Source organism: Coenobita brevimanus, chromosome 88, assembly GCF_032717465.1.
Source record: "Coenobita brevimanus isolate Jiangsu-jjx chromosome 88, ASM3271746v2, whole genome shotgun sequence".
Classification (NCBI taxonomy): Eukaryota; Metazoa; Arthropoda; class Malacostraca; order Decapoda; family Coenobitidae; genus Coenobita; species Coenobita brevimanus.
The window spans coordinates 5,818,448-5,845,385 of NC_137041.1; the positions used below are offsets into that span (position 1 = coordinate 5,818,448).

Genomic DNA, 26,938 nt, shown 5'->3' on the forward strand with positions numbered 1-26,938 from the left:
ATGACCCAGCCCCCAGCAGTAGTCCTGTGCCTCGTGTGGGAGTGCACACCTGACGAGCTACCTTCCACCCCCGGGCGACGTCTGCAAGCAGCCCAAGTCCACAGCAGCTCAGGGCCGGAGTCAGCTAGTTCAATTGTGTCCCCTTAACCTGACCTGTGTATCATATTAAAACAGTATCAGTTCTGTGTATAATTAAGGTAATATACATATAAGATTGGTCGACACGAGTTTTTGTGCCCTGTTCCTCTTGTGTATTCTAGATCCCGTCCCGATAGAGAATCCCAGCTAGTGTTCCAAGGACGAGAAGTCGACCAAAGAACACATAGCATAACAGTAAGACCTTATAGGGACACAGTGAGAGCTGAGCCGTGCCCAACCAAATCACCTTTCCCTCATAAGCACATGACACATACCAGTGCCTGCTTGGCAGGGCATAATACTCCACAGGCGTCCTTCTCCGGGCAGCCCTCTCCTGTCCCTGATACCCTCTGCTGTCTCCCGTTGTGCCACGATCAGTGACACACACACATCACGTGTTATCATTAACACGCCCAACTCACAAACTACTGAGTTGGGTATCCTCCCATCTCTCAGTAATCGTAGTCACGTACCTTGTTCCATCCCAAAATTCTAAGTAATTCTCCCCTGTGAACCAATTGTGAATGTGTGATGTAATGTTGGTGACTTGTTAATACTCTCACAGGCCGAGTTTACTATTACCCCCATTGTGAGCATCGAACATTTATAAAAGCTGCGAACCTAACGATAACGCTAATCCTCAGGAAACCAGCTCGCGCATAACCAACCTAAACAACTCGCCACATACCCGGGCCAAGCCCCGGGCATCGAATCTTATCAATCGTGTCTGGCTCATTGAGCTGCCTTGGTAATCCCTGACAGCTCGAATGTTAAAATTAACAGACGCAAGAAAGAAAGCAGTATCTCCTGAAAATGACTGATGGCTGGAAGAAGTTCCGAGAAGTCCGTGAAATTTGGAAACTTATTACCTAGTACTCTGAGGAACGAACATTGTATCCTCTTCAGGAGCACTAATAAAACCACATACAGGCTGAACAATGTTGTCACCGAAACATTCAAAATAGTTCACCATGTATGGAAGTCCCTTGATTTGATAAAAATTGGGAACCTTTGCCTTGTGACCCTATTTACACCCACCTCAAGGCATCTGTTGGCATGATGCTTTCCAATGTAATCGCTGGTTTTCTAGGCTACTTGAAACTATTTGACCTGTTTGATATTCTAATTGTATATTTATTCACACATGCAAACAATGGAAATGTGGTAGGCAAGTTTGGTCGTCCATTGCGCATCTAGTAATACTTTTTTTTTCCTGTATTATCGACATTTTGTTAACGGTACTGATTATTATAATAATTTCCATTAGACAATTATAAGAATTAAATATAATCAACCACTCTAATTCTTATTTTTAAAATATGTCATTCAGCTGCGAAGAATCGAAACTCGGAAACACCGAACCGACTGACTGACGACTGGGCGATGGTGCCGAGGGCGCAATTAAGTCATGTGAATTCTTCGTTTAGTATAATTAAGAATACTGTAAACCTTAGCCTTGCTGTTGTTTTGTTAGGCTATCTCGTGAAATCAGGATACAAGCTTGACTTGTGCCTGCATGCTCTGCGCGTGTACAGCTTTGTGGTGGTGGTGGTAGACGTTGGGTGGAGGGTGATAAGCGGTGTAGCATCTCACGACACCCTTATTTGCAGTGGATCAAAGGGAAGAACCAAGAAATCATCAAAGGTGAGAGATATACTTCATTCAGAGTTTCCTGGTGGTAAAAGAGAAAGCAAGTAGCGCAAACTAACATCCGGACTAAATTCCAGTGCTTAAAAGTAATGGAAATGTTACAATGTTTAGGGCGTTCAGTACATTTACACAGTTTGGCACATGGTATGATGCAGAATGTAATACATTATAGATAATGCTAGTCGGTGGAGTGAACATTTGAAAAATGGTGAGTTAAAATTACAGGAGAGCTCTCATGTCTGAAATTTAGTTGTAAACTATAACAGACTAATTATCATTGTCTGTCTCTCTACAGCCAGATGCCTTACTCTTGTAAGGGGCGATAAATAAATCACCTCCATGTTGCCCTGTCTCCTGCCACTTTTGATGCCCTTTCCCTAATTTACACCCACTCTCATATACCTCTCCACTCCATCCCTCAGTCTCTCCTAGCCTCTTCCCCTCCCCTCCATCTCACTTACAAATGCCCTCCACATCAGTTTCTCACTCTCCATCCTCTCCACATGACCATACCATCTCAGTGTATTTTTCCTAATACTTCCTGTCACATCCACACCATAACACTCCGTCATTTCCCCATTTATCAGGCTGTCCATGTAACTCCACATGCTCCTTTCAGATCACTCATATCCACCGCTCTCTTCACATACATCCTTCCAACAAGGTCCAAGTTCGCCCATACATTAGAGCAGGTATCACAAATACTGTCATATCTTCATACTGAGTTGTCTGGCTTACGTCTGTATGCCAGATTACCTTAATACTATGCTAGGTGGCAGCATGTCAGGACTAGATATTTCTTATCAATGTGGCAGCAACTTTTTTTACATCCATGCTCACTATTATTATTTCTTATCACTTTGGGTGAGCCATCAACCTCTGTTCCTTGTTGTATGGTACCCTTTCAAGCATTTCATCCTTTCAGCTTCCATTGTTACTTATCACTCTACCCAGATACTTAAATGTATTCATATTTTCCATTTCCTCACCATCCAACCAGTGACATAGTGCATTCAGTGACTTCTTTTCTCTCAAAGACTACAACTTTACTTTTCTTTACAGTACAGTACATTCACCCTTAGATTCAGTTTCTCACATACTTTCCAAAACTCATTCACCAAGCCTTGCAGTGCCCCTTCATCTTCACTTAACAATACAGTATCATCACCTTACAACAAAAGCCCTCTATTGTTAGGGCTGCTCCATCATCCACTGCCCTACCTTGTATCTCTTTTATAACTCCATCCACATACAAATTGAACAACCCTGGAGACATGACATCCCTATTTCATTCCAACATTCAGATAGAAAAATTCACTCAGTTCACCATCCACACACACTGCAGCCCTAGTGCCCTCTTATTCTTCACAGCATTCAACAGCTTCCCATTTATTCCATTTATTTTTAATATTTCCCACATTCCTTGTTTATCCACTCTTTTATATGCTTTTTCCTAATCAGTGAAGGCTGCATGCAACTTCTTTCCCTTCTCTTGAAACTTTTCCACTAAACACCTTAGGATGAGTATGTGCCTTACATAACCTCTTCCCTTCCTGAAACCTCCCTAATTCTTCGTTATTTCTCATGGCCTATTCTGTCATTAAGTATCCTACCATATACTTCTCCTGTTACACTAAGTAGACAAATGCACCTTTGATTTTTTTTTATTTTAATGCAAGGAAGAAGGAACCAAAGGCCATGAGCCCTCAGTAACAGTTCCCTCCAAGAGAAAAACAAAATACAATAGAGAGCCAAATTCAAGATCCAATAATTTTGAGATGCCTGGACACACTGCATTTGAAAGACTGGAGATCATAGGCAGCAGGAAATACAGACAGAGGGAGACAGTTCCAGAGTTGACCTGTTGCATAAATGAAAGACTGGGAGTAATGGTTAACTCTTGCATTAGAGAGTTGGACAGAAAAGGGATGAGAGTTTGCTGCCAGACGGGTGCTACGTGCCCGTCGTAGAGGTGGAGGAATGCAAGCAGACAGTTCAGAGGAGCAGTGACCATTAAAGTAGCGATAGAAAAGAGATAAAGATGCAACACTTCTTTTTATCATTTTTCTATATAGGCCTACAGGGAAGTAATTATACCTGACTTCCAATTCTCCGGAACTCTTCGTTCCTGGCCAATCTGCATATCTTCCATATCCATTCTACTACTACCACCTCTCCCCCATGCTTCAGCATTTCACTGCACACGTCAGTTTGTGGGACCTTCCCTATTTTGACCTTTTTCATTGTTTCCACTACTTCCATCCTACTGACCTTCTCCCAGCCACCTGTACTAGCATTACGGTACTTCTGTTCTCTGTGTTTAACAATTCTTTCAAGTGTTCTCTCCATCTTCTCACATTTTCTCCCTCCTCCACCAACAGTCTGCCATTTTTATCGTTCACTCTCCTAATACCCTATCACCCTGTCCTACTCTCTTACCCTCTGTCCAGAACATTTTCATACATTCTCTTCACTTCAGACTCAAATTCCTTCCAAACTTTTCATTCACTCTTCTCTTGCTGTCTCTTACTACTACTTTCACCCTCTCTCCTCAACATATAACTTTGTGTTTTGTCTCAGCATCCTCTATGTCTCTGCTTCCCATCCACTCACAGTTTGCATTCTTTTTTTGTGCCTCAGCTTGTCTCACCTCTTCATTCCACCATGCTGTTCCTTGCACCCCCTATCGTCATCTCTTCTCTCCACACACCACCTCATATGATGCACAGATTCTTTGAATACCATACCTTGCACACACCTTCCATCTCTCCCATCTGCTCCAAGTCCTATTTACCCAATCACTTCTCCACTTCTCTCTTGTGTTCTACTTTTTTTCATTCTCCTGCAACCTCTCTACCCTTTTTGTATATACTGCTTCCTCCTGCCCTTCTCTCTTTATCATTCACCACCAAGTGGTGGCCAGAGAGTCCACATCCCCAACCTCTGTATGCTTGTGCTTCGAGCACATATCCTCTCATTCTCTCATCCACATATACATAATCAGTCATTGCTTTCTGTTCATTCAGCTCACAGTCCACCCTTCTTATCACTTGTCGTGTATACCTGTGGATAATTTTGTGCATAATGAGAGTATTAGGTGTCACCAATCCCCTCCAGCACAAAATTAATGTCCACTAGAGCCCAACCATTCTCATACACTTCTGCAGGCACATCTCACTCACCAACTACTCCATACACCTTCACATTTCCAACTTCACCACTCATATCGCCAGTCAAAAACACTGTTACTCCTCCCAAATGTTTCCAAGCATGCTTCCACATTTAGCCAGAACTCTTCTTTCACAATCATTATCATTGTGTTGGCTTTAGAAAGTTGTGGAAATGTGTAATTTTGAAGATAAAAAGACCTCACTAAAACAGACTAATTGGGGCCCAAGCCATTCCGAAAAAGCGAAATTCCGATGAAAGCGACATCCAGACTTCCCTCTGCTAGTCCGGACTTTTTCCGATATATCAGACATTAGTCCAGATTGCACCAATGGTTTTTAAACTGTTTTCACTAGCAACCATTGCAGTTCTGTACTTTATTATACATTCACTACAATAATCAAATGGTATAATGTGTATAATAATACAGTGGAAGCTCGATTATCCAGGCTTGGATTATCCAGCTTTCGGTATATCCGGGCCGTGACCCAATGGTTCAGTGGTACAGTAATTCATAGAATTATCCGTACGATAGCTCCGGTTGAAACAGGAAGCATCCAGTTTCTAGGGAAAGAGGCATGGATAAACCAGAGAGAGTCTTGCTCACCCTGCCCCCACCCACACCTCCTGCTCACAACTCGATCACAAGGGTGGTAGGATGGAGTTTGGTGAGGCAACTGATACTCCTGATGTAGCCTAACCTTGCATAACTACTTAATAATTTAACCTAATTTAACCTAACCAGGGCTCCAGTTGGGAAATTGGGAAACTTAATCCACTTTTGTGTACGATGAGTTTCTTCCATTATGCCCAAAGCAATCGTAGGTACGGCTTAAAGAACGTGATAAAAGAGAAAATCTTTCAGCAAGAGAAGGTAATTTACTACCCTCAAAATAGAAAAACACAGAAAACAAACTGGAGGAATATGAAGTGAATTGGTGAGGTCTTTAGGCTGTATGCTTAGACGAAAAGTAATGGGTTTCCTAGTTTTAGGGAACGAAATGAAACAAGAATGTCTGCTAATCAGAAAAAAAAAAAAAAAAATCATCTCATGTGTTCTCGTAAGTTAGCATTCAGTTCTGCATTCTTCGTTAGGTATCGCGCCTCCCAACACATTTCGGACCAACAGAGCATTGTTATTTCTTCCTCTTACATTTACTGTTCACTCTTTTGTTCGTTCTTAAGTGTACTGTATGTGTGAAAGAGAGTATTAATCCAAACAATAATGCATTCCATTAACCCCATCATAGCTGTCAGCCTTGAACAATGCTTTACTGTACCGGTGTCAGGGATGTTGGGTTAGGGAGAGCTATAAAAAACTGCGAACAATTATGGGAAGGGAACGAAGGTCACTGGTATGTTTTCACGACCCTCCTCTACCATCTCAAACAGTCAGGCGGCCTGCCACTTCATCTCAGATGTTTTCACCGATATGTTTAAGTGCTAATGTAACATGCACCCTAATTATGAGTAAGTTTCTTCCAATATGCCGGAAACAAACGTAGGTAAGGCTTAAGGAACGTTATGATAATAAGAAAACAAACTAGAAAAATACAAAAACAAACTAGAGAATATGAATTGAATTGGTAAGGTTATTAGGCTGTATGCTTGGACGAAAATTTACGAGTTTCACAATTATAGGGGACGAAATGGAACAATTATGTTTACTAATAAGAAAAAATACTTTCATCTCAAGTGTTCTCGTAAGGTGGCATTCAGTTCCACATTCTTTGTTCGATGTCGCTTCCCAACACATTTCGGACCGACAGAGCATACAGTTACTTCTGCTCCTTACAGTTAAGTGTACATTTATTGCACATTCTTTTGTTCGTTCGTGTATGTGTGAAAGAGAGAGTATTGATACAAACAATAATGTATTCCATTAACCCCTTATGGCTGCTAGCCTTGAACAATGCTTTACTGTACCGGTGTCAGTAACGGTAAGTTAGGGAGAGCCATAAAAACTGCGAACAATTATGGGAAGGGAACCAAGGTCACTGGTATGTTTATACGACCCTACTCTACCATCCCAAACAGCTTGGCGGTCCTTTCATCCCAGATGTTTTCGCCGATATGTTTAAATGCTAAAGTAACATGCACCCTAACTTTATGTTTAAATTCTAATGTAACATGCCCCCTAATTTTCTTTCACGAATCATAACAAATCACAAGATGGGTTTAGGGAGGAGGGGAAAAAGCCAGGTGTATCAGACGAGTCTTTTCACATCTGTAAGAAAAAGAAACTGACTTTATAACTTTGAAAAAATGGTTTCAAGGTCTGCCACGGGAGCACACAAATTTCTGAACTCACGAACATTGAGTATTTGAGGGGGGTAAACATACGCTTTGCTGTAAGCAGTAAAAGCACCTTACCAAATCAGTTCATCCTGATAGTCTGTTATATTTTTCTGATTATTTCTGGGTTGGTAAATAAACATTTCTTGTTAAATCTTTCCCCGCTGTTTTTATCTGTTCTGGTGTGACGACTCTTTGATTCGTTAACGTAATGGCAGAAGACACTGTTCTAATCTAAGTGTTTAAACCTGGCCTAACCTAGCTTAACTGCACCTAATAATGTAACCTAACCTAATCTTCAGTTGGGAAGTTGGGAAACGAAGTCCACATTTGAGTACGATGAGTTTCGTCCATTGTGCTGGAAACAATCGTAGGTACAGCTCTAGAACGTGACGATACTAACAGGGAGGAAATCTTTCAGTAAGAAAACGTGATTTACCGAACTGAATATAGTCTGAAAAATACTGAAACAAGCTGGAGGAATATACATTGAACTGGAAAGGTCTTTCTGGTACTTAAGTGTACATTTACCGGTGAATAAATCAGTCTAACAGTACAGTACTTGTGTTTCCGCCGGATTAATCAGGCACCCCTTAATACCATATATCCCAGATAATCGGGCTATCTCTGTACTGTACTGTACACTGATAAACATGTCTTTTATTTACCTTATTGTGGTGAACGTGGCTGAAGTGGTCAGGCAGTCTGGACTGCTTCTGGCTTTACCAAACATTTTCCAGTACATAGGAATTTAGTCCGGTAGCTCCTCGATTCCGATAAAAGCGAATTTCGGTCTATTGAAGTCCGTTATATTGAGGTTTTACTGTATCAGCTATAAAACGAACAGTTTTACACTCAGACCGTGGCAAGCGGCCACCTGCCAGTTGGACTCTTAGGGTGATTTGGCTCCAAAGTCACTCTGTCACTAATCTCCCATCCTAACTGACTTAATCTAATCTAACAGCTTAACCTAACCTAGCCTGTTTCAACTAAACTTAACTTTATTTAGCCTAACCTAACTATTTGGGGATGATTGAGTTTGGATCCAAATCGACTCATTACCCTCTGCATTACACTACTACCAGTGTCAATAAACCTGACTTTGTGCTTAAAGCAACCTAAAAAGGGAAGAAGAGTAATAAAAAGTCACAGGAAAGATAGTAGAAATGGGAAGAGAGGAGGGCAAACACTGAAAAAGAATGATAAAGGTGAAGAAAGAAGTGGGCAGCACTACATCAAGTAAGTGGGTGATGGTGAGAAATAGGAAGAGACGAGGGCAGACATAGAAGAGAATGATAAAGGTGAAGGATTAAGTAGGCAGCACTACATCAAGTGAGTGGATGAAGGTCACCACCACATACCACTTATGGGTTAATGGAGGCTGTGTATAACGTCTGAACTCCTCCAGTTTGAAAAGTTTTCTGAGCTAACTAAAATCATCATGAGGTAGCAAGAAAAAGCTGCTTAAGTCACCATCTTTGACAGGTTAAGTCCACAGAATAAATTTTGATTGCTTCCTCTGAAGGTACAGTATATTAGTTTTCCCCCAGTTTCCAGTATCAGTCATCTAGAATGTCATTCATCACTCGTTTATAAAGATTCAGATATGCATGTGTCATCCTTAGTCACCTAATAGGGGCTTCTGACACTGCTCAGTCTGGAACAGCCTCTCAATTCAATACCTTATACCTGAGATCATACTCTGTGACTTTGTCTTTTTTGGTCTGCCCTTCACAACTCGGCTGTCAACATTCACACCTCTCACCCTTCACACCTAGTTGTCATTATCCTCTTCACATTGCCAAGCCATCTCAGTCTACCCTTTCTTATCACTAATGCATTCAAGTTTCGTCCTTCCTATGAACTCTTCATTTGCGATCTTAACTCCTCCCCAAGCATGTTACTCAAGGAAGCACTGCCCAAGTCTCACTACCATACAGCATTGCACTCATAGCACATGCTGTGCACAAGGACCCATTAGCATGGAGGGAGAACCTTCACAGTATCAGGAGAGGCATCAACCACCTGAACCTCCAACCACTCCATACCCTTGCCACCAAACAGAGATGTTTCAATACCTAGATGTTGGCTGATATTGATACCGATACCAGTACCCACTGTTCAGTCAGTATCGATACTCTGATACCTACCAGTGGCTGATACCGAATGTTTTTAAGATTTGTTTTATTGAAAGATTTCCCCTCTATTCCTCCACATGACAATAATTTCTTGCACTCTGTACAGACTACTTTAGACTTGTTTTCATTTGTGTCAAAGTACTTCCAGATGAGAGGATGTACATATACTGTACTTTTATGACTAGAGGCCATGATAAATAATTAATGCACTCTAGGGCTGGTGCAGTGAAACTAACAGGAAGAGTACAGGAAACCCTTGATATACAGAACCCTCTTTCAGCAAATTTAGGTTTTAACAACCACCTGGAGCTGGCCGAACGGTATGTTCTTTAACAAATTTTCGTTTGGTAAAAGAATGGATGTGCGGGAAACACTGACCAGCATGGCGTCCACATACACACACATGCATGTGCACACACACACACACACACACACACACACACACACACACACACACACACACACACACACACACACACACACACACACACACACACACACACACACACACACACACACACACACACACACACACACACACACACACACACACACACACACACACACACACACACACACACACACCTAGCATTATTATATAGACTACCTCTAATACCACTACATCTCTTATGGACCCACTTATTACAAACACTGCACTTAATGGAACTACAGTACTTCTGGCATCCTTGTGGTAAACTGTTCAAGGCCTTGGTCATATGGAAAAGGCTGTGGTATTTTGGAACACATGTTTGATGTGTACTGTGTAGTGAGAATTTTCTGTAATTCACTTCTTTATTTTCTAGTCCATTACTTTCTCAAATAATTGCCTCCCCCAGTACAGTACAGTACTTAGTTTGTGTCATGTAATGGTAATTTTTGCATTTCACACTTACAGGTAGCAGAGATATCCCTGGTGTTCCTGTGGAGCATTGGAAGTATCCTCTTGACACATATTATCACAGTCCTCTTTGGAGCATATATAGTGGAGTAAGTAAAACATACATAGGGAAGAGAGTAAATTGAATTATAAACGTAGTTTTAATAAGGAGTTAACCTTATAACCGACCAGTACGTGTTCCCTATGTGTAAGCAAGTGGGTCGGAACTAAAAACGCAAACAAAATGCTTCAGACCAGGACAGACCAACAGGTGACAACCAAGGACGGTACAAAGGACATGGCACAGATTTCATCATGGAATTGTAGGGGTGTGAATGATGAGGTGAAAGAGAGAGAGATTGTCCAGGTGCTTGAGGATGCAAAAGTGGACATATGTGGATTAAGTGAGACTAAATGTAGAGAGACAGTGTGAGAGAGTGGGAGTATGGATGGGGTATATGTGCAATAGAAAGAGAGGGCAAAAGAGGGTGTATATATTGTGTGCAAGAGATGGAAGGAGAATACTGTATAAGAGAGTTTGGATCATTTGGCTCAAGGATTGTGCGGGTAAGATTGAAGGTTGGAATACAAATGTGGACGATTGTGTGTGTATATGCGCCAAAGGAAGCCAATGCAAGCAGAATGAAAGGAGTTCTGGGCAAATGTGGAAGTGTGCATGGAAAGTTTGAGAGGATTGAGAGAGGGTTTTTGACTGGAGATATGAATGAAAAAGTAGGGAATGTGAAGGTGGATTGGAGTAGTTGGTAAGTGGAGTGTGCTTGCAGAAGTGGATGAGAATGTTAGTGCTCTAGAGCACATTTGTGCAGGGAGGGGGTTGGTGATAACCAGTACCCAGTTTAGGGACAAAATGATCCACAAGTATACGTGGCAAATGGTGAGTTCCTTCTAACTCATGGCACTATCTCATCTGCCTCTTATTTTTTCTCAAATGCCTCTATAAATAATTTATTGCATAACACAGTCTACTTAAATCTGTTGTGGTGAGGTCATACTGTATATTATTATGCACGCAGCAGCAGCTAGTGTCTGATAAGGAAAGTTTTATTTTTCTAATAGAATTTGAAACAGTATACAACTATAAAAGCTTACTTTGTATTTATTTATTTATTTATTTATATATTTGTTTATGTATTTCTTTATTTTTCCAGAAACTTTGAAGAGACCTTTACCTTCAGCCTCCTAGTTGCATCTCTGGCTTTCATCAGACCTCTTATAACTTTGGGACCATCGGCATTGCTAATTCTTCTTGAACGGTGAGACTACAGAAACCCCTCACTTAACATCATAATTTCTAATTCAGTTAATCCTTATTGTAAGCCAGGTATATATTCCAAGTTGCCATAAATTTTTGCATGCAGCTGGTTCTGTAACATGGGGGAAAGTAATTATCAGCTGTATAGTACAGTATAAGTTAACTGGTTCTGTGAAATGGGGGATACTAACAGATCAGCTTTATAAGTAGCAGTAGAACATTAACCTGAGGCTTCCCGTCGACGTATGGATACCTTGCAACATTTTGCATTTGCCAGTCCCGACGACGTACTGGTACGTCGCGCAATTGCAAGGTTCATAATTTGCACAATTTTCAATTTTCACGTGTGATTTTTCGTACGTATACACGGGACACCTTCCTCTATTCCTCAACAAGATGCCAAGCAGGGACAATGCCTTACACCGCATAACCTCCCCCCCCCCCTGCATGCCATTCTCTATATCTTCATACATGTGAAAAATCTGTTTGGTAAATGGATCAGGCTGATTCACTGCCAAACGAACTTTTCAGTACCAAATTGGCCTACATTTGGTAATGAATAATACCAAATGGCAACCATGACTGGGGAGGGGGGAAGGGTGAAGGGGCCGTGGTGTAAACAGCTGTTTGGAACCGCACGGCACCGTGCAGCAATTTCAAATTATTATTGGAAAAAAATCTGGATTTCGGGGGGATTTTTTGGGTTCCAAAGGTCCAGGCCCACAGTGTCTGGTAAGTGGGGAGTCTGGAAAAGTGGGCGTCTGGAATTACAGGGATTACTGTAGATATATATATATATATATATACACTCCATCCTCGAGTACCGCGGGCAATAGGGACTGGACAAGGACCGTGGTACCCAAATCCGCGTTACCCAGACCATATGTTTGCATGTATAACAGTACAATGTGTTCTGGCCTTTTTCCAAAACTCACTTTTACCACTTCTTACCAACCTACCCTGCATAAATTACTCCCTACTTATACCCACGATCAGGTAAAACACTGAAAGAGATTAATCAAAAACATGAATGGTATGAGAAAGGCATTAACCAAATAGGAGGGGTTCCCTTGCGATGTTGCCAAGCTCTGCAGCACTCTCCCCTCTCCCCCCACCCCCACTGTTGTTGTCATTGTTATGTTGTTGCTGTCCCTGCACATCCCTCTTCATCATCAAAGTCGATTCCTTCGAAGTCTAGGGTTAAAACAATGGAGCTGACCTTGATGTCTGGTGTAACATCATCATTGGCATTAGCAAGATGCGAGTCGTCGTCGGCAATGGGGAGGCCTGCCGTCTGGCCCGGAAATAACTGGGGCTGTATTTATCATAGTGGCCTTCCCCATTCACAGTAGTCCGTTCCCAAGCTCTAAAACATAGCACAAGTGTGAGACGTTCCTAAGAGTTATCATAATCTAATGAAAGCCTCGAACATTGCTATCGGTGAAGGAACGCTAAGGTTAGCAGATATATGAGAGCTACACAAACAAGTTGAGACTGACATCATTACGCAATTGGAAAATAAAATGTTATCAATAATAAATATTTAATTATAATGGCAAATTCATTATAAAGCATTATTTTTTTTTTCACAGCTGAATTCCTTCTCTTCGTACCATCAAATCCTCTCCTCACGTTGAAACAATATGTATAACGGTACAATATGTTCCAAAACTCACTTACTCCTTCTTACCACCCTATCCCACTTAAATTAACCCTTACTCATACCCACAATCAGGTAAAACTTTGAGAGATATAACTATTAATTAAGAACATGAATGGTATGAAAACGGCATTAACAAAAGTTAGGTTGAGTACCCATGTAATGTTGCCAAGCTCTGCATCACTCTCCCCTAGCCCACCCCCACTGTTGTTGTCATTGTTATGTTGTTGCTGTCCCTGCACATCCCTCTTCAACATCAAAGTCAATTCCTTCGAAGTCTAGGGCTAAAATAATGGAGATGACCTCGATGTCTGGTGTAACATCATCATTGGCATTAGCAAGATGCGAGTCGTCGTCGGCAATGGAGAGGCCTGCCGTCTGGCCCGGAAATAATTGGGGCTGTATTTATCATAGTGGCCTTCCCCATTCACAGTAGTCCGTTCCCAAGCTCTAAAACATCACAGTTGTGAGACGTTCCTAAGAGTTATCATAGTCTTATGAAAGCCTCGAACATTGCTATCGGTGAAGGAACGCTAAGGTTAGCAGATATATGAAAGCTACACAAACAAGTTGAGATTGACATCATTACGCAATAGGAAAATAAAATGTTACCAGTAATTCAATAAATGTTTGATTATAATAGCAAATTCATCATAAAACTTTTTTTGTCCACGGCTGAAAACATAACTACCGATTCCCAATTATCTTAATTCCTTCTCTACCTACTATCAAAGTCTTTACTCTCTCGTTGAAATAATATGTTTGCATGTATAACGGTACAATGTGTTCTGGCCACTTTCCAAAACTCACTTTTATCCGTTCTTACCAGCCTACTCCACAAATTACCGCCTACTTATACCCACCACCAGGTAAAACATTGAAAGAGATGGAACTATTGTCCTATTTATTAAGAACATAAATGGTATGAAAATAGTATTAACAAAAATAAAAGTGTACTTTTCACAACAATAAATATTCATATTTTCATATCAAATAAAATCGTTAGGCAGGGTACCCATGTCTTACTGATATAGCTCTGGAGCACTCGCCCCTCTCCCCCCACCCCCACTGTTGTTGTCATTAAGTTGTTGCTGTCCCTGCACATCCTTCTTCATCATCAAAGTCTAATCCTTGGAAGTCCAGGGCTGAAACAATGGAGCTGTCCTCGTCGTCAGGTGCAGCATCACCATCGGCATCAGCCAGGTGTGAGTCGTCGGAGGATGATGTATCTTGCGGTAGTGGAGAGGCCTGCTGTCTGGCCCGGAAATAACTGGTGATGAGCTGCTGTTGGCGAGCATTGACCCTGTCATTAAACATGTCAGTGTAGGTCCTCAATGCACTCAAGACCATGGCCACACTGAGGTCTGCCCGTTCCTGGTTGGGGTCATTGTTGGTGATGGTGTGGGTCAGCTTTTCGATTATCTCCACCACCTCCCTCAAGATGTGTGTGGGTGGCTCTCCTGTAGGCCTGCCATCATTCAGGTCGTCCTCCTCTTGTTCCCCATCCTGCTGCTCCTCCTCCAACTGATCCAACATTTCCTCGGTGTCAGGCTGCAGGTTAGGGGAGATGAGCTTATGAATGTCACCTGCATCCACTGACTCAAAACCAGCCACTCGTCTTGCTGCCTCCACTGCCTGGCTGACAGCCGCCTCCACTGCCTGCGGCTCACATGGCAACACCAACTTGTGACCTGGCAAGCCCTCTAACACGTTCCGCCAGGCGTGGTGGATCGTGGCTTGATTCACCTCCTTCCATGCAACTACTAAAGCATCCACAGCATCTTTTATACTGAAATTTCTCCAAAATTGGAAGACTGTCATGGCCTCTCTCGAAGCAGGAGTGGATGTATGGGTGGATGCAGATACAGGAGGTGGTGGAGAATCTCTGCTAGTCCCTGGTATAGGCGAGGATGATCGTGATGGTGGTGGTGGGGATTCTGCATCGGACATTTCCATGAGCTCTTCCTGGGTGTCTGTCGCTGCATCCAGCATCACAAACGTCCTCCTCGCATATGCCGACTTGAAAATGCTGATCACCTCTTGGTCCAAAGGCTGAAGGAGAGAAGTGGTATTTGGGGGCAAGAAAACCACCTTAATGTTGGGATGCCTGTCAACCATAAGTCTTGAATGACCAGGTGCATTATCAAGTAACAGGAGAATCTTGAAGTCGAGATTCTTCCTGCGACAGAACACCTCAGTCTCTTTTACAAAACACTCATCAAACCACTGAAGACTGATGGCCCCAGACATCCACCCCTTTTTGTGACTCAACCAATGAACATTTAATTTACCCATGTCCGTATTACGGTAGGCGCGGGGGCGTTTTGAGCGGTGAATCACAAGGGGTTTAAGCTTGCACGTGCCTGAGGCATTGCACCCCAGGAGAACCGTGACCCGGTCCTTCGAGGCCTTAACTCCCCTAGCACTCCCCTCCTTCATGGCGATGTACGTTTTTTTGGGCATTTTCTTCCAGTAAACGCCCGTCTCGTCGGCGTTAAAAATCTGGTCTGCGGTGTAGCCCCCCTCTGTGATAATGTCTCTTAAGAAACTAGGGACCTCTATGGCTGTGGTCATGTCGGCACCAGCGGCTTCCCCACTTATTTTAACACTTTTCAACTTACTTCTTTTCACATAGGAAGACAACCACCCATTAGACGTTTTGAATGGAGGCAGATTACAGTAATTAAGTCGTTTGGCTACTTCAGCATAATAAAGTTTTGCCTTCTCTCGTATCATGCGGCCGTCAGTAGGGACGTTGTTCTTTCTCTGGCGCTCCACATAACGTCCTATCAGTTTCTCAGTCATCTTCAGGACAACATTACGAACTTTTACTGCTGCCAGGTTCGCATCACTAGGGTTTCCTTGCACGATCTTCTCTATCTTCTCCCGGTCCTTCCAAATCGTTCTGATGGTGCTTTCATTCACGCCATGCTTTTTCGCCATTTCTACCTGCCTTTTTCCTTTCTCCAACTCCTTTACTATCTCATACTTCTGTGCATACGTGAAAGTACGTCTCTTTCTCGGTGGCTGGGGCTGATCACGTGGCATGATTCAAGAGGCAATGTCCTCACTCAAACCCCCACAAAAAAAGAAAAAAATCTTGCGACAGAGCACATGCAGTACTAGCTACGGCTGGAGAAAGGTTCTAAGTGACGATTTTTAAGCGGGATATGCTAGAATGCGTTTGAAATTATGCTAGATTAGTATGAAATGCTAAGTCTCGTTTTCATGTTTTCAATACGTTCGGTTTCTGTTATCTTCAAAGACTGATATAGTATTACCAGGTTGTTAACTGTATAAAAAAGGGAACAAAAAAACCTTGTTGCAGAGCATGGGCAGTACTACCTAAGGCAGGAGAAAAGGTCAAAGTGACAATTCTAAGCGGGATATGCTAGACTGCGGATGAAATTATCCCAGATTGGCATAAAATGCTAAATCTTTCGTTGTTTTCAATACGTTTGGTTTCTGTTATTTTTAAAGATTGATATAGTATTACTAGGTTGTTAACTGTGTAAAAAAAAGAACAGAAAATCTTGCTGCACACCATGGGCAGTACTAGCTGAGACAGGAAAAAGGGCTAGAGTAGCGATTTCTAAGCGGGAATTGCTAGATTGCGGATGAAATTGCTAGATTGGCATAAAATGCTAAATCTTTCGTCATTAATACGTTTGGTTTTTTTTTTATAAGATTGATATAGTATGACTAGGTTGTTGACTGTATGCCCTCATATCCTTAAGAATAAGTCTTTTGACAAAAACATCATATTAATCATGCTTGTTAACTTGTACATGTCCACCCGCCACCAGTCGTGATTTCCTGGTAAAGTATGGTTTGTTTCACACTTTCCATTCATGATCATATTATACAAGTATCTGTCTTTTATGAGGCCTGTTAATTAATGTCACCTCTAGAAAATTCCTGGGTTATGAGTGAAAAATTTTTTCTTCAGATAATCCCGCTAGCGACTAGGTGATAAACATTGCCGCAATGGAAAAACTCGTCTGGATATTTAGCGACTTTTTCGCTGATTTAGCTGCCGTCATCAACAGTTGCTGAATACATTCGTGGACGTAGCCACATCGTGGTTATACATTCACGCCCTTTGATAATTATTAGCAATACTATATGTCTAACATAGCAATACCATATGCTATAAACTAAAGTCTACGCAAGGTTTATTACACACGGGAGTGAGGAGTAGTATCTGAGTAGTATAGGAAGAGTAGTGTATGGCATAACAGCATCAGCCCTTGCTAGCCTTAATATTTACTCTGATATCAGAAATATGCCAAAATAATTCAGAATTTCATAACCTTATCCCAAATTTAATATGCTAACAACTATAATAAATCTGGTCTTGCTGGAAAGGAATACAGGTACCCCAATATAAACCAGCCAACCATGGCCGTTTTGGCGGGCGACGTAACCGCGCGGGCCTTTCAAATTTCGTCGTCAGGCCAGCAGACTTCCCGCGTGAGCTCGAGTTTTTCTGCGTGTGGAGAAATACCTATCGCATTATGCTGGCCGCGTTAGAACAAAAACGCAGTACTCAACCAGGTGTTACTCGAGGATTGAGCGTATATATATATACTGTATAGTGTACAGTGGCATACACTAAGCAGAAGAATTGTGTGTGTACTCTTGGCCTGCAGCGTGCCTGTCAGTTGGAACGTCCGTTTGGGAAGATTCGAGAAAAATTAAGCTTTTTCAGTTCATAAAATTTTCACAAATTCATACCATAACATAATATAAACTCATGGGCAAGTAAGTGACATTCTGTAGTACAGAAAACTGAGGGGGAAACTCTAGTTTCCCCCATTATCATATACTGTACAGTAGTGATGAGTTGAAGGAACTTCGTTTTTGGCTGTTGGAGCACATTTTAGCTGATTAGCACCCAGTGAGGTGGGAAGTCATCACCACCAGTCATTGTGTGATACAAAGTTTGCATCATCCCATGTCTGACTGCTCATCAAGCATTAACACCATACCATAAGGAAACATGGAAAGCTTTTATTCAGATGAGATACTGGCAGTCACATCACAGGCTACCAGAAAAGCTTTCTGAAAGGCATGGTTCAGTCAAAGAGTTAACACTGCTTCCAACATAAAAAAATGGCCCAGATCTAATGAGTTCACCATTTACAGGAATGTCATTTGTTTCCCGTGGGTTTGTAGCATTGGTAGCTGTGACGTCTTGATCCCCCAGAATGCCTCATTGTCTGTCTGTAACACCTGTGTGAACATCTTTAGTAACCTGTTGAGTGTTTATGTGTTATTCAAAATCTGTAATGGTGTGGTTTGGACATTAAAGTTTGTACAGTAGTACTGTTTTGCAATTATGATGTGAAGAAGTGAAAATGAGTGGTGTATGGCATGGGAGGATGGCAGTGTCAGTGGAGGGGATACTAAGTAAAATTTTTGCTTCCTGGCGTAAGTGAACCAGCATTTTAAGTGATATGTAGTATTGTAATAAGTTTGGGAAGTTGCTGGGAGGATAAAGTGTGATGTGGGGAAAATGGGGGCTTTGATTAAGAGGCAGGTACTAAAATAGTCATTTTATAATAGGAAACTCACAAGTTTAAATGTTTTTGGTGTATATAACCAATTCAAGATTCTGGTTTGCCATGTAAAATCTGAATCTACATTGGGTGTTATTGTACTGATTTCCAAAATTCAGATTATTTATTTCTAAAAACTGTATTAGTTGTCTTCTAATGTAGGGTAACGTTGTACCATCTTTCTTCCTCCATATTTTTATATGTTGTTTATGTGGTAGGTGGGGGTGCTCACCATCCACTCACTCAATGTAGTGCTGCTCTTGGGTGTCTGCCCTGTCCTCTCCTCCATCCTTCCTTCCTTCCATCTTCTATCTTTCTTTCCTTCATTCTTTCCTCGTACTTCTGCCTATGGGTTACATTCCATTCCCTCTTCTGTCTTTCATTCCTTCATTCTTTCCTCTTCCTTCTGCCTATGGGTGACTACACTGAGTGACAAGCCAAATGGTTTCCTGTACGCCAGGAAACTATTTACTACACTGGGTGGTAACCATATAACTAAATTTTGGCACCTGGTGGTTTAATGGGTAATTATTGTGCTTCAGTCGGATTGAGCCGGTGAAGGTTTATATCCAAGGGATGGTTGGGGTTTATTGCTCACGTAATGCCACTCAGGGATGAGTGAGGTTGGTCACTCTCATCTTAAATGTCGGGACCAACTGCCTACCCCCGGGCTCCTACGCTCCTCATGGGGCAGTGTAGGATTGGATGGTGGATGGATGGATGGATACTAAGTTGAAGATTTTCTTGTGATGTTACATAATTTGTACGATAAGTATGTTATAGGAAAAGATGTAGCAACCATCTTTTAGGCAAAAAGATGTGGCCACCACCACTGACCACTAGTGGCACAAGCATCAGTTTGCCCCCATAGTCCAGGAAGAAATACACATGGTTTGGGGCTCCAGTTTGAAATCTAATCAAGTAATTTATATCTGTCTATCTATCTATTGGCAGACACCCCAATCCCTTAACGGGTGGCAACAAACAAAGCGCCTCCTTGTCGCCCCATCCTGTGCCACTTCACTGCTGTGCATCCAGCTAACAGCTTCCTCTCCCATATACCTCTCCACTGCATCCCTCCATCTCACCCTTGGCCTCCCCTTCTCTCTCCCCACCTCCACCTCACTAACATACACTCTCCTTGCCAGTCTCTTGCTCTCCAACCACTTCATATGGCCAGACCTCCTCAGTGTATTTCTCCAAATGCTTTCTATCACATTCACATCCACACCACAATGCTCCTTCACTTCCTCATTTGTTGGTCTGTCTCTCCATGTATCTCCACATGCTCCACTCAAATAACTGATTTCCACTGCTCTCATTCTTATGTCCTTCCAGCAAGGCTCTCATTCTTATGTCCTTCCAGCAAGGTTCCAAGCTTCTCTTCCATATGTTAGAGCTGATATCACAATAGAGTCATGTAGTGACCTTTATTTTACTTCCATGCTTTCTTCCCTGTTCCTTATCACTGCTTAAAAGAACTAGCAACCTTTCTTCCCTGTTGTACCCTTTCAAGGGTAACCTTCCAGTGGCTGTGCATCACCACTAAGTACTCCACTCCTACGCGAACTTACGCATGGCACTACACAAAGACAGAGAGTTTTTTTCTTTTTCACCACATGATGCTCTGGATGATTATCTTCAAGTTTATAATAAACAAAAATATCGTTTTTCACTACATCTGTATGCAAACTTACGTATGGCGCTATGCAAAGACAGAGAGAGAGAGAGAGAGAGAGAGAGAGAGATTGTTTTTTTTTTTTTTTTTTTTTTTTTTTTTTTTTTACCGGATGATGCCCTGGATGTTTATCTTCGAGTTTATAACAAACAAAAACTTTTTATTTTTTTTTCTGCTCCACGGGGTGGGATAAAAAAAGGTAATTGCTCAATCTACTGGTTAAACGCACTCACATTTTCAATTTCCTCCTCATTCAGCCTCACTGTACATTCAGTGATTTCATTTCCCTCGAAGACCATAACTTTACTCTTCCCTACATTCACCTTTAGAGTCCATTTCTTTCACACACTCCCAAACTCATTCACTAGATAATATTAGTCATTGCATTGTGCAGTTGGCCCTTGTGCGGTGTGGTGCGGTGAGGATCTGTCCGTTCTCCTCTTTGGGGCTAAGATGCGAATGAATGTGTTTGAATGGATGAGTAAATGGGGAGTGTGTCGTCCTGTCTCGGCCACCTCCCTTTCCTTGCGGGAAGCAGCCTAGGTATATATATAGATAGATAGATTTTAGCATAGACCTCTCTGATTTGTTGCAAGAGGAATCACACAAGCTTGTAGATATTAAGATAAGATTGCAGTATTGTATCTACTTGTCCTTTTAGTGGAGTATATCTCACTTCCCCAGCAGATAGGAAATTAGTTCAGGATGGTGAAGCTGATTGTACAATATGATTGTTTTCAGGCTTACTTGGGAAGAGGAGTGTGAAGGTCGGTGTGTGTGTGTACTGGCAGGGGCATGGCTTGGTGCAGCCCCCATACCTCTTGACTGGGACACTCCATGGCAGGTATAAGATTCCAGGTTTATTGAAAACATCCAGATAGGGAAGCTTCCCTCAAAAGGTAGGTAGTTATCCTGTAAAACTCAGGGCTTTGGTTGTTTGTAGATGCTTTAAACCTGTTAAAGTCATCGTTTGTTTTTCATGTTATTTTTTACAGGGAAGCGGGGCCTCAATTTTGTGTATTAATGTATGTTACAGAAAATGAACTACCGTGAAAAAATAATTATAATTCTTTTACGTGTTTCCCCAATTACATGCTGGTTTATTTTGTTCATCTACATTGCAGTTACTGTATATCATCCATATAGAGTATTCTGATACATCAGAAATCTCTTAGCCACCTTCTTCGCTTTATGTACATCATAGATTGCCTTTTGTTTTGTTTCCAGGTACCAGTCCTTTCTTAAACCATTTTGGTGTTCTTTCCATAGTCTATACTTCACATCACCAACATTTTTTACTGCTTCATTCTACCATGAGGAAACCGCAGTGGGGGAGTGGGAAAGAAAGAAAAAAAAAGAAAACCAGTACACATTCTTAGCCAGACTCTTACTGACATTAATTCTGCAGTTTAACCATTTAAGTATCACTGATGCCATCATAATTGTTGCTGAAAGGTGCCCATTTTCCACCAGAAATTGAAAGTGTACTTGTTTGATTTTTGTGCTTAGTAAGTAGATCATGCAATGAAGTTTCATCATCAACCATTGAAAGTATATGTAATGTATGATTATACTGTGTGTGTGTGTATATATATATATATATATATATATATATATATATATATATATATATATACACACACACACACATAGATAGATACAGTAAAACCTTGATATAACAGACTTCAATAGACCAGAATTCGCTTTTATCAGACTAGAGGAGCTACTGGACTAAATTCCTATATATATATTGGAAAAAGTCAGATAAAACCAGAAGCAGTCCGGACTGCCTGACCACTTCAGCTATGTTCACCACAATAAGGTAAATAAAAGACATGTTTGTCAGGGTACAGTATTATATATATTATACCATTTGATTAATGTAGTGAAGTTATAGCACAGTACAGTACCACAGTGGTAGTCAAAACAGTTTAAAAACCATTCATGCAATCTGGACTAATGTCTGATATATCGGAAAAAGTCCGGGTTAGCAGGGGGAAGCCCGGATGTCGCTTTTATCGGAATTTCGCATTGTTTGGAATGGTTTGAGCCCCAATTCGTCCGTTATAGTGAGGTCTTACTGTATATATATATATATATATATATATTCATAGTGAGACCTCACTGTAACGGACTAATTGGAGTCTAAGCCATTCCGAAATAAATGAAATTCCCGGTAAAAGCGACATCATGACTTCCCCCTGCTAACCCGGACTTTTTCCGATATATCAGACATTAGTCCGGATCGCACCACCGGTTTTTAAAGTGTTTTCACTACCATTCCAGTTCTGTATTGTATTATACCTTCACAACAATAATCAAATGTTATATCCATCCATCCATTATCCAATCCTACGTTGCCCCATGAGGAGCGTAGGAGCCCAGGGCTTGGCACGTTGGTCCTGACATTTAAGATGAAAGTGAGGAGATAATACTGCACTGTACATTGATAGACATGTCTTATTTACCTTATTGTGATGAACATACCTAAAGTGGTTAGTAGTCTAGACTGCTACTGGCTTTATCGGACTTTTTCTGATGTGTGGAAATTAGCTCCTCAATTCCGATAAGCGGATTCTGGCCTATTGATGTCTGTTATATCGAGGGTTTATTGTATATATATCCATCTATATATACATATATACTGTATATATCTATCTATCTATCTGTCTATCATCCAATCCTACATTGCCCCATGAGGAGCGTAGGAGCCCGCGGCTAGGCAGTTGGTCCCGACATTTAAGATGAGAGTGACCAGCCTCACTCATCCCTGAGTGGCATTACACAAGCAATCAACCCAAACCATCCCTTGGATATAAACCTTCACCTGCTCAATCTGATTGGAGTGCAGTAATTACCCACTAAACCACCAGGTGCCAAAATTTGGTTATATGGTTATCACCCAGTATAGTAAATGGTTTCCTGGTGTACAGGAAACCATTTGGCTTGTCACTCAGTGTAGAGTCACCCACAGGCAGAAGGATGAGAAAAGAATGAAGGAAAGACAAACAGAAGAGGGCGTGTAAAGTTGCCCCTGGGCAGAAGGACAAGGAAAGAATGAACGAAAGGAAGACAGAAGAAAATGGAAAGGAAGAGGGATGGAGGAGAGGAAAGGGCAGACACCCGAGAGCAGCACTACATTGAGTGAGTGGATGGTAAGCGCCCCCACCTACCACAATATATATATATATATATATATATATATATATATATATATATATATAAATTTTATAAATCAACCTAAGCACAAAATTTAAGTCTAAAATATAATCAGAATTGGTAGACAACAAAGTAAAAACCCATTGCAAAACTGGGTTAAGCCTACGTTAGGCAGGGTAGGGTGGTATTTCTACCCTCATCACTGTTCCGGTGTATCACATCTAGGTGTATCGTAAATTGGGTTTGGCTGCATACATGTATGTATATATATATATATATATATATATATATATCATTCATTCATCATCCAATCCTACATTGCCCCATGAGGAGCATAGGAGCCTTGGGCTAGGCAAGTTGGTCATGACATTTAAGATGAGACTGACCAGCCTTACTCATCCCTGAGTGGCATTACATGAGCAGTAAACCCCAACCATCCAGTTGGAGCGCCGAAATTACCCACTAAACCACCAGGCGCCAAAGTTTGGTTATATGGTTACCACCCAGCATAGTAAAATTGGTGTCCTGGTGAACAGGAAACCATTTGGCTTGTCCCCCAGTGTAGTCACCCATAGGCAGAAGGAAGAGGAAAGAATGAAAAAAAGGACAGAAGAGGGAGTGTAGAATCACTCATAAACATAAGCAAGAGGAAAGAATGAAGGAGAGAGAGACAGAAGAGAATGGAAGGAAGAGAGGAAAGGGCAGTCACCCGAGAGCAGCACTACATCGAGTGAGTGGATGGTGAGTGCCTCCATCTACAGCAGCGTTTCTTAACCTTTTCCGACCCCAGCACCCCCTGTAATAAGGTCTCAGTCCAGCCAGCACCCCTTTACATCTAGTTACTGGGACTACAGTTGGTACACTACTGCAGGGTTAAAGCAAAGTGAAGCACTGCCTAACATTTTAATTTGTACATTCTAAAAAAAAAAAATCAAGGACACCAATACTAAGCATAACCAATAGGGAAACAAAAAAACAATAATGCAGCATTTTCCAGCACCCCCTAAAGTTGATTTCAGCACCCCTGGGGGTGCTAGCACCCCAGGTTAAGAAACGCTGATCTTCAATATATTGCTGTAAGTCAGGAAACCATTTAAAACACTGGGTTGTAACCAAATAACCAACCCATACATGTTATCTACGTGTCGACAGATGGGTTGGTGGAGGGTTAGTGGCCCTCCCCATAAAGCAGCTACTGGTACTCTGAGATAAATGGCCATCCCATGCGTGATAATGGTGTCTGGTATAGGTGGACATTTTTTTTTCTCTTTTTTTTTTCCATACCAAAGGTGTAAAGTGATGTTCAAAGCTTACCAGAAGTACAAATGTTTAGTGTAGTTTATACAAGGGTAACACAAATACACAATTACATTTTTTTTTAAATCATAAACTGTATTGTAGTGTCCCATATCATATCGTATTATTTATGAAGGCTGCAACATGCATGCATGTGTCAGCCTTGGTGTAGTAAAAAAAATAAATAAAATATCCTAGCTACCAGAACAGTTGGGACAGAAGTATCATTTTTTATTTTACTTTATTTTTTAAGTAAAAAAGGGTTTGCTTTACCAAACAATAGCATACATAATACTGTAATATTTATATCTCAGTGTATTATAAAGGAACAGAGTTTCATTGTAATCCATTATGAAAATAAAAATGCTTTACGAACTACAAGATGCTTATACAGAATTAAAAAAAAAAAAAAAAAGTGGCACTCGGCTGCTACTTGGTTCTAACATTTACATAATTTCTTTCTATCCTTCTGTTTGTGGTAAATTTTAAAGCATGGGCTTACATACAAAGCTGGTTTGACTGGCCCTCATGTTGCAGGGCGGAAAGCAAAATGGCAGTAGAGATGTTGGTGTGGACCCATTGATAGGGTAGTAGCTGTGCCACATGTACTGTGTAATGCAGCTTCAGATAGCTTTTTTTGTATCCTATAGAGGTCTCACTGACTGCCAAACACACATTTATGAATCATTCAACTTCACTGTAATGCACACATTTTAACCCAAGTCTCCAGAGAGAAACAGCTGGTGGCAGATATAGTCAGCTGGTGCAGGCATTGTAAATTCTTTTCCATTTTTTGCAAATTTATAGAAAAAGAAAAATGTATTGTAATAGATAACACAATGCATGTTCAGGTTAATGTATAGTGGCTATAATATGCAACTGTAAACAGAAGTATTCCAACAATCCTCTGCCAACATTGTGTCTTGTCTTCCATATTTCTCCTTCGTCAAACAACACAGAGTTTACCTCCATCTCATATTCTTGTTATGTGCTTCATATTGCTGTCATATAAAAGCAGTTCAATAGCCAATTTTGGCAGATATGTGTCAGCAAATTTTCATTCATAGCTGTACATAAGTTCCTTCTTTCCTTCCATTCTCTTCTGTCTTTCTTTCCTTCATTCTTTCCTTGTCTTTCTGCCTACAGGTGACTTTACACTCCCTCTTCTGTCTTTCTTTCCTTCATTCTTTCCACTTCCTTCAGCCTGTGGGTGACTCTACATTGAGTGACAAGCCAAATGGTTTCCTGTGCACCAGGAAACCATTTACTACGCCGGGTGGTAACCATATAACCAAATTTTGGTGCCTGGTGGTTTAGTGGGTAATTATTGCGCTCCAATCGGATTGAGCCGGTGAAGGTTTATATCCAAGGGGTGGTTGGGGTTGATTGCTCATGTAATGCCTCTCAGGGATGAGTGAGGCTGATCACTCGTATCTTAAATGTCGGGACCAACTGCCTAGCCCCGGGCTTCTATGCTCCTCATGGGGCAATGTAGGATTGGATGATGGATGGATGGATGGACATAAGTTTCTTTATAAGTGGGGAGTGGGGAGGGAAAAAAAAAAAAAAAATCTTTTGCTGGATGATGGTTGTCTGGGGGGGGGGGGGCATTCTTATGTTTAGACACCATCAGTAAGATATACAAGCCCGAGCATTTGGCCAGTAGTTCCTCAGTGACAATCATATTAACTTTGGGAGGCCAACTGTTTTTCCTTGTTGATGGACCATCATTGAGCAAGATCTTGGAACCATTAATTTTCCGTCAAATGAACCAAGCAAGGTGCTTAAAGAGTTAAAGTTTATCTTAATCATATTGTTTATCAATTGAGATGAATCATTATACATTTGATTATACTGCATGTATTTTATATCCGCAGGTCTGGCCACTGACTTGTAGCATTGGTGCCGTTCTCAGTGAAATTGGAGCCTCTGTTTTCTTCCTTGTTAGAGAGGTGAACTTAAGAACTCACAGCAGGAGCAAGTTAAAGTAGATGCTGTAAAACGTGGAAATTAATTTTAAAATTTGGTGAGTTTTACTGATAGTT

At 41.3% G+C, this 26,938-nt stretch overlaps 1 protein-coding gene across 1 annotated transcript; it reads left to right on the forward strand.

The window, feature by feature from the left end:
* On the forward strand, positions 1-26,927 carry PIG-F (phosphatidylinositol glycan anchor biosynthesis class F). The gene is made up of 6 exons (XM_080281227.1): positions 1-127; positions 1,469-1,782; positions 10,285-10,376; positions 11,436-11,540; positions 21,180-21,282; positions 26,771-26,927. Exons 1-6 carry the CDS (start codon positions 1-3, stop codon positions 26,882-26,884), a joined length of 855 nt encoding a protein of 284 aa, XP_080137353.1. The 3' UTR covers positions 26,885-26,927.
* The last annotated feature ends 11 nt before the right edge of the window (positions 26,928-26,938 follow it).

Bases quoted from the DNA above. Each gene is read 5' to 3' on its own strand.
- PIG-F (XM_080281227.1), top strand. From the start codon at position 1: ATGACCCAGCCCCCAGCAGTAGTCCTGTGCCTCGTGTGGGAGTGCACA. The intron at 128-1,468 runs GTTCAATTGTGT...TATGTCATTCAG, and splicing joins CTCAGGGCCGGAGTCAGCTA to CTGCGAAGAATCGAAACTCG. The intron at 21,283-26,770 runs GTATAAGATTCC...TTATATCCGCAG, and splicing joins ACTGGGACACTCCATGGCAG to GTCTGGCCACTGACTTGTAG.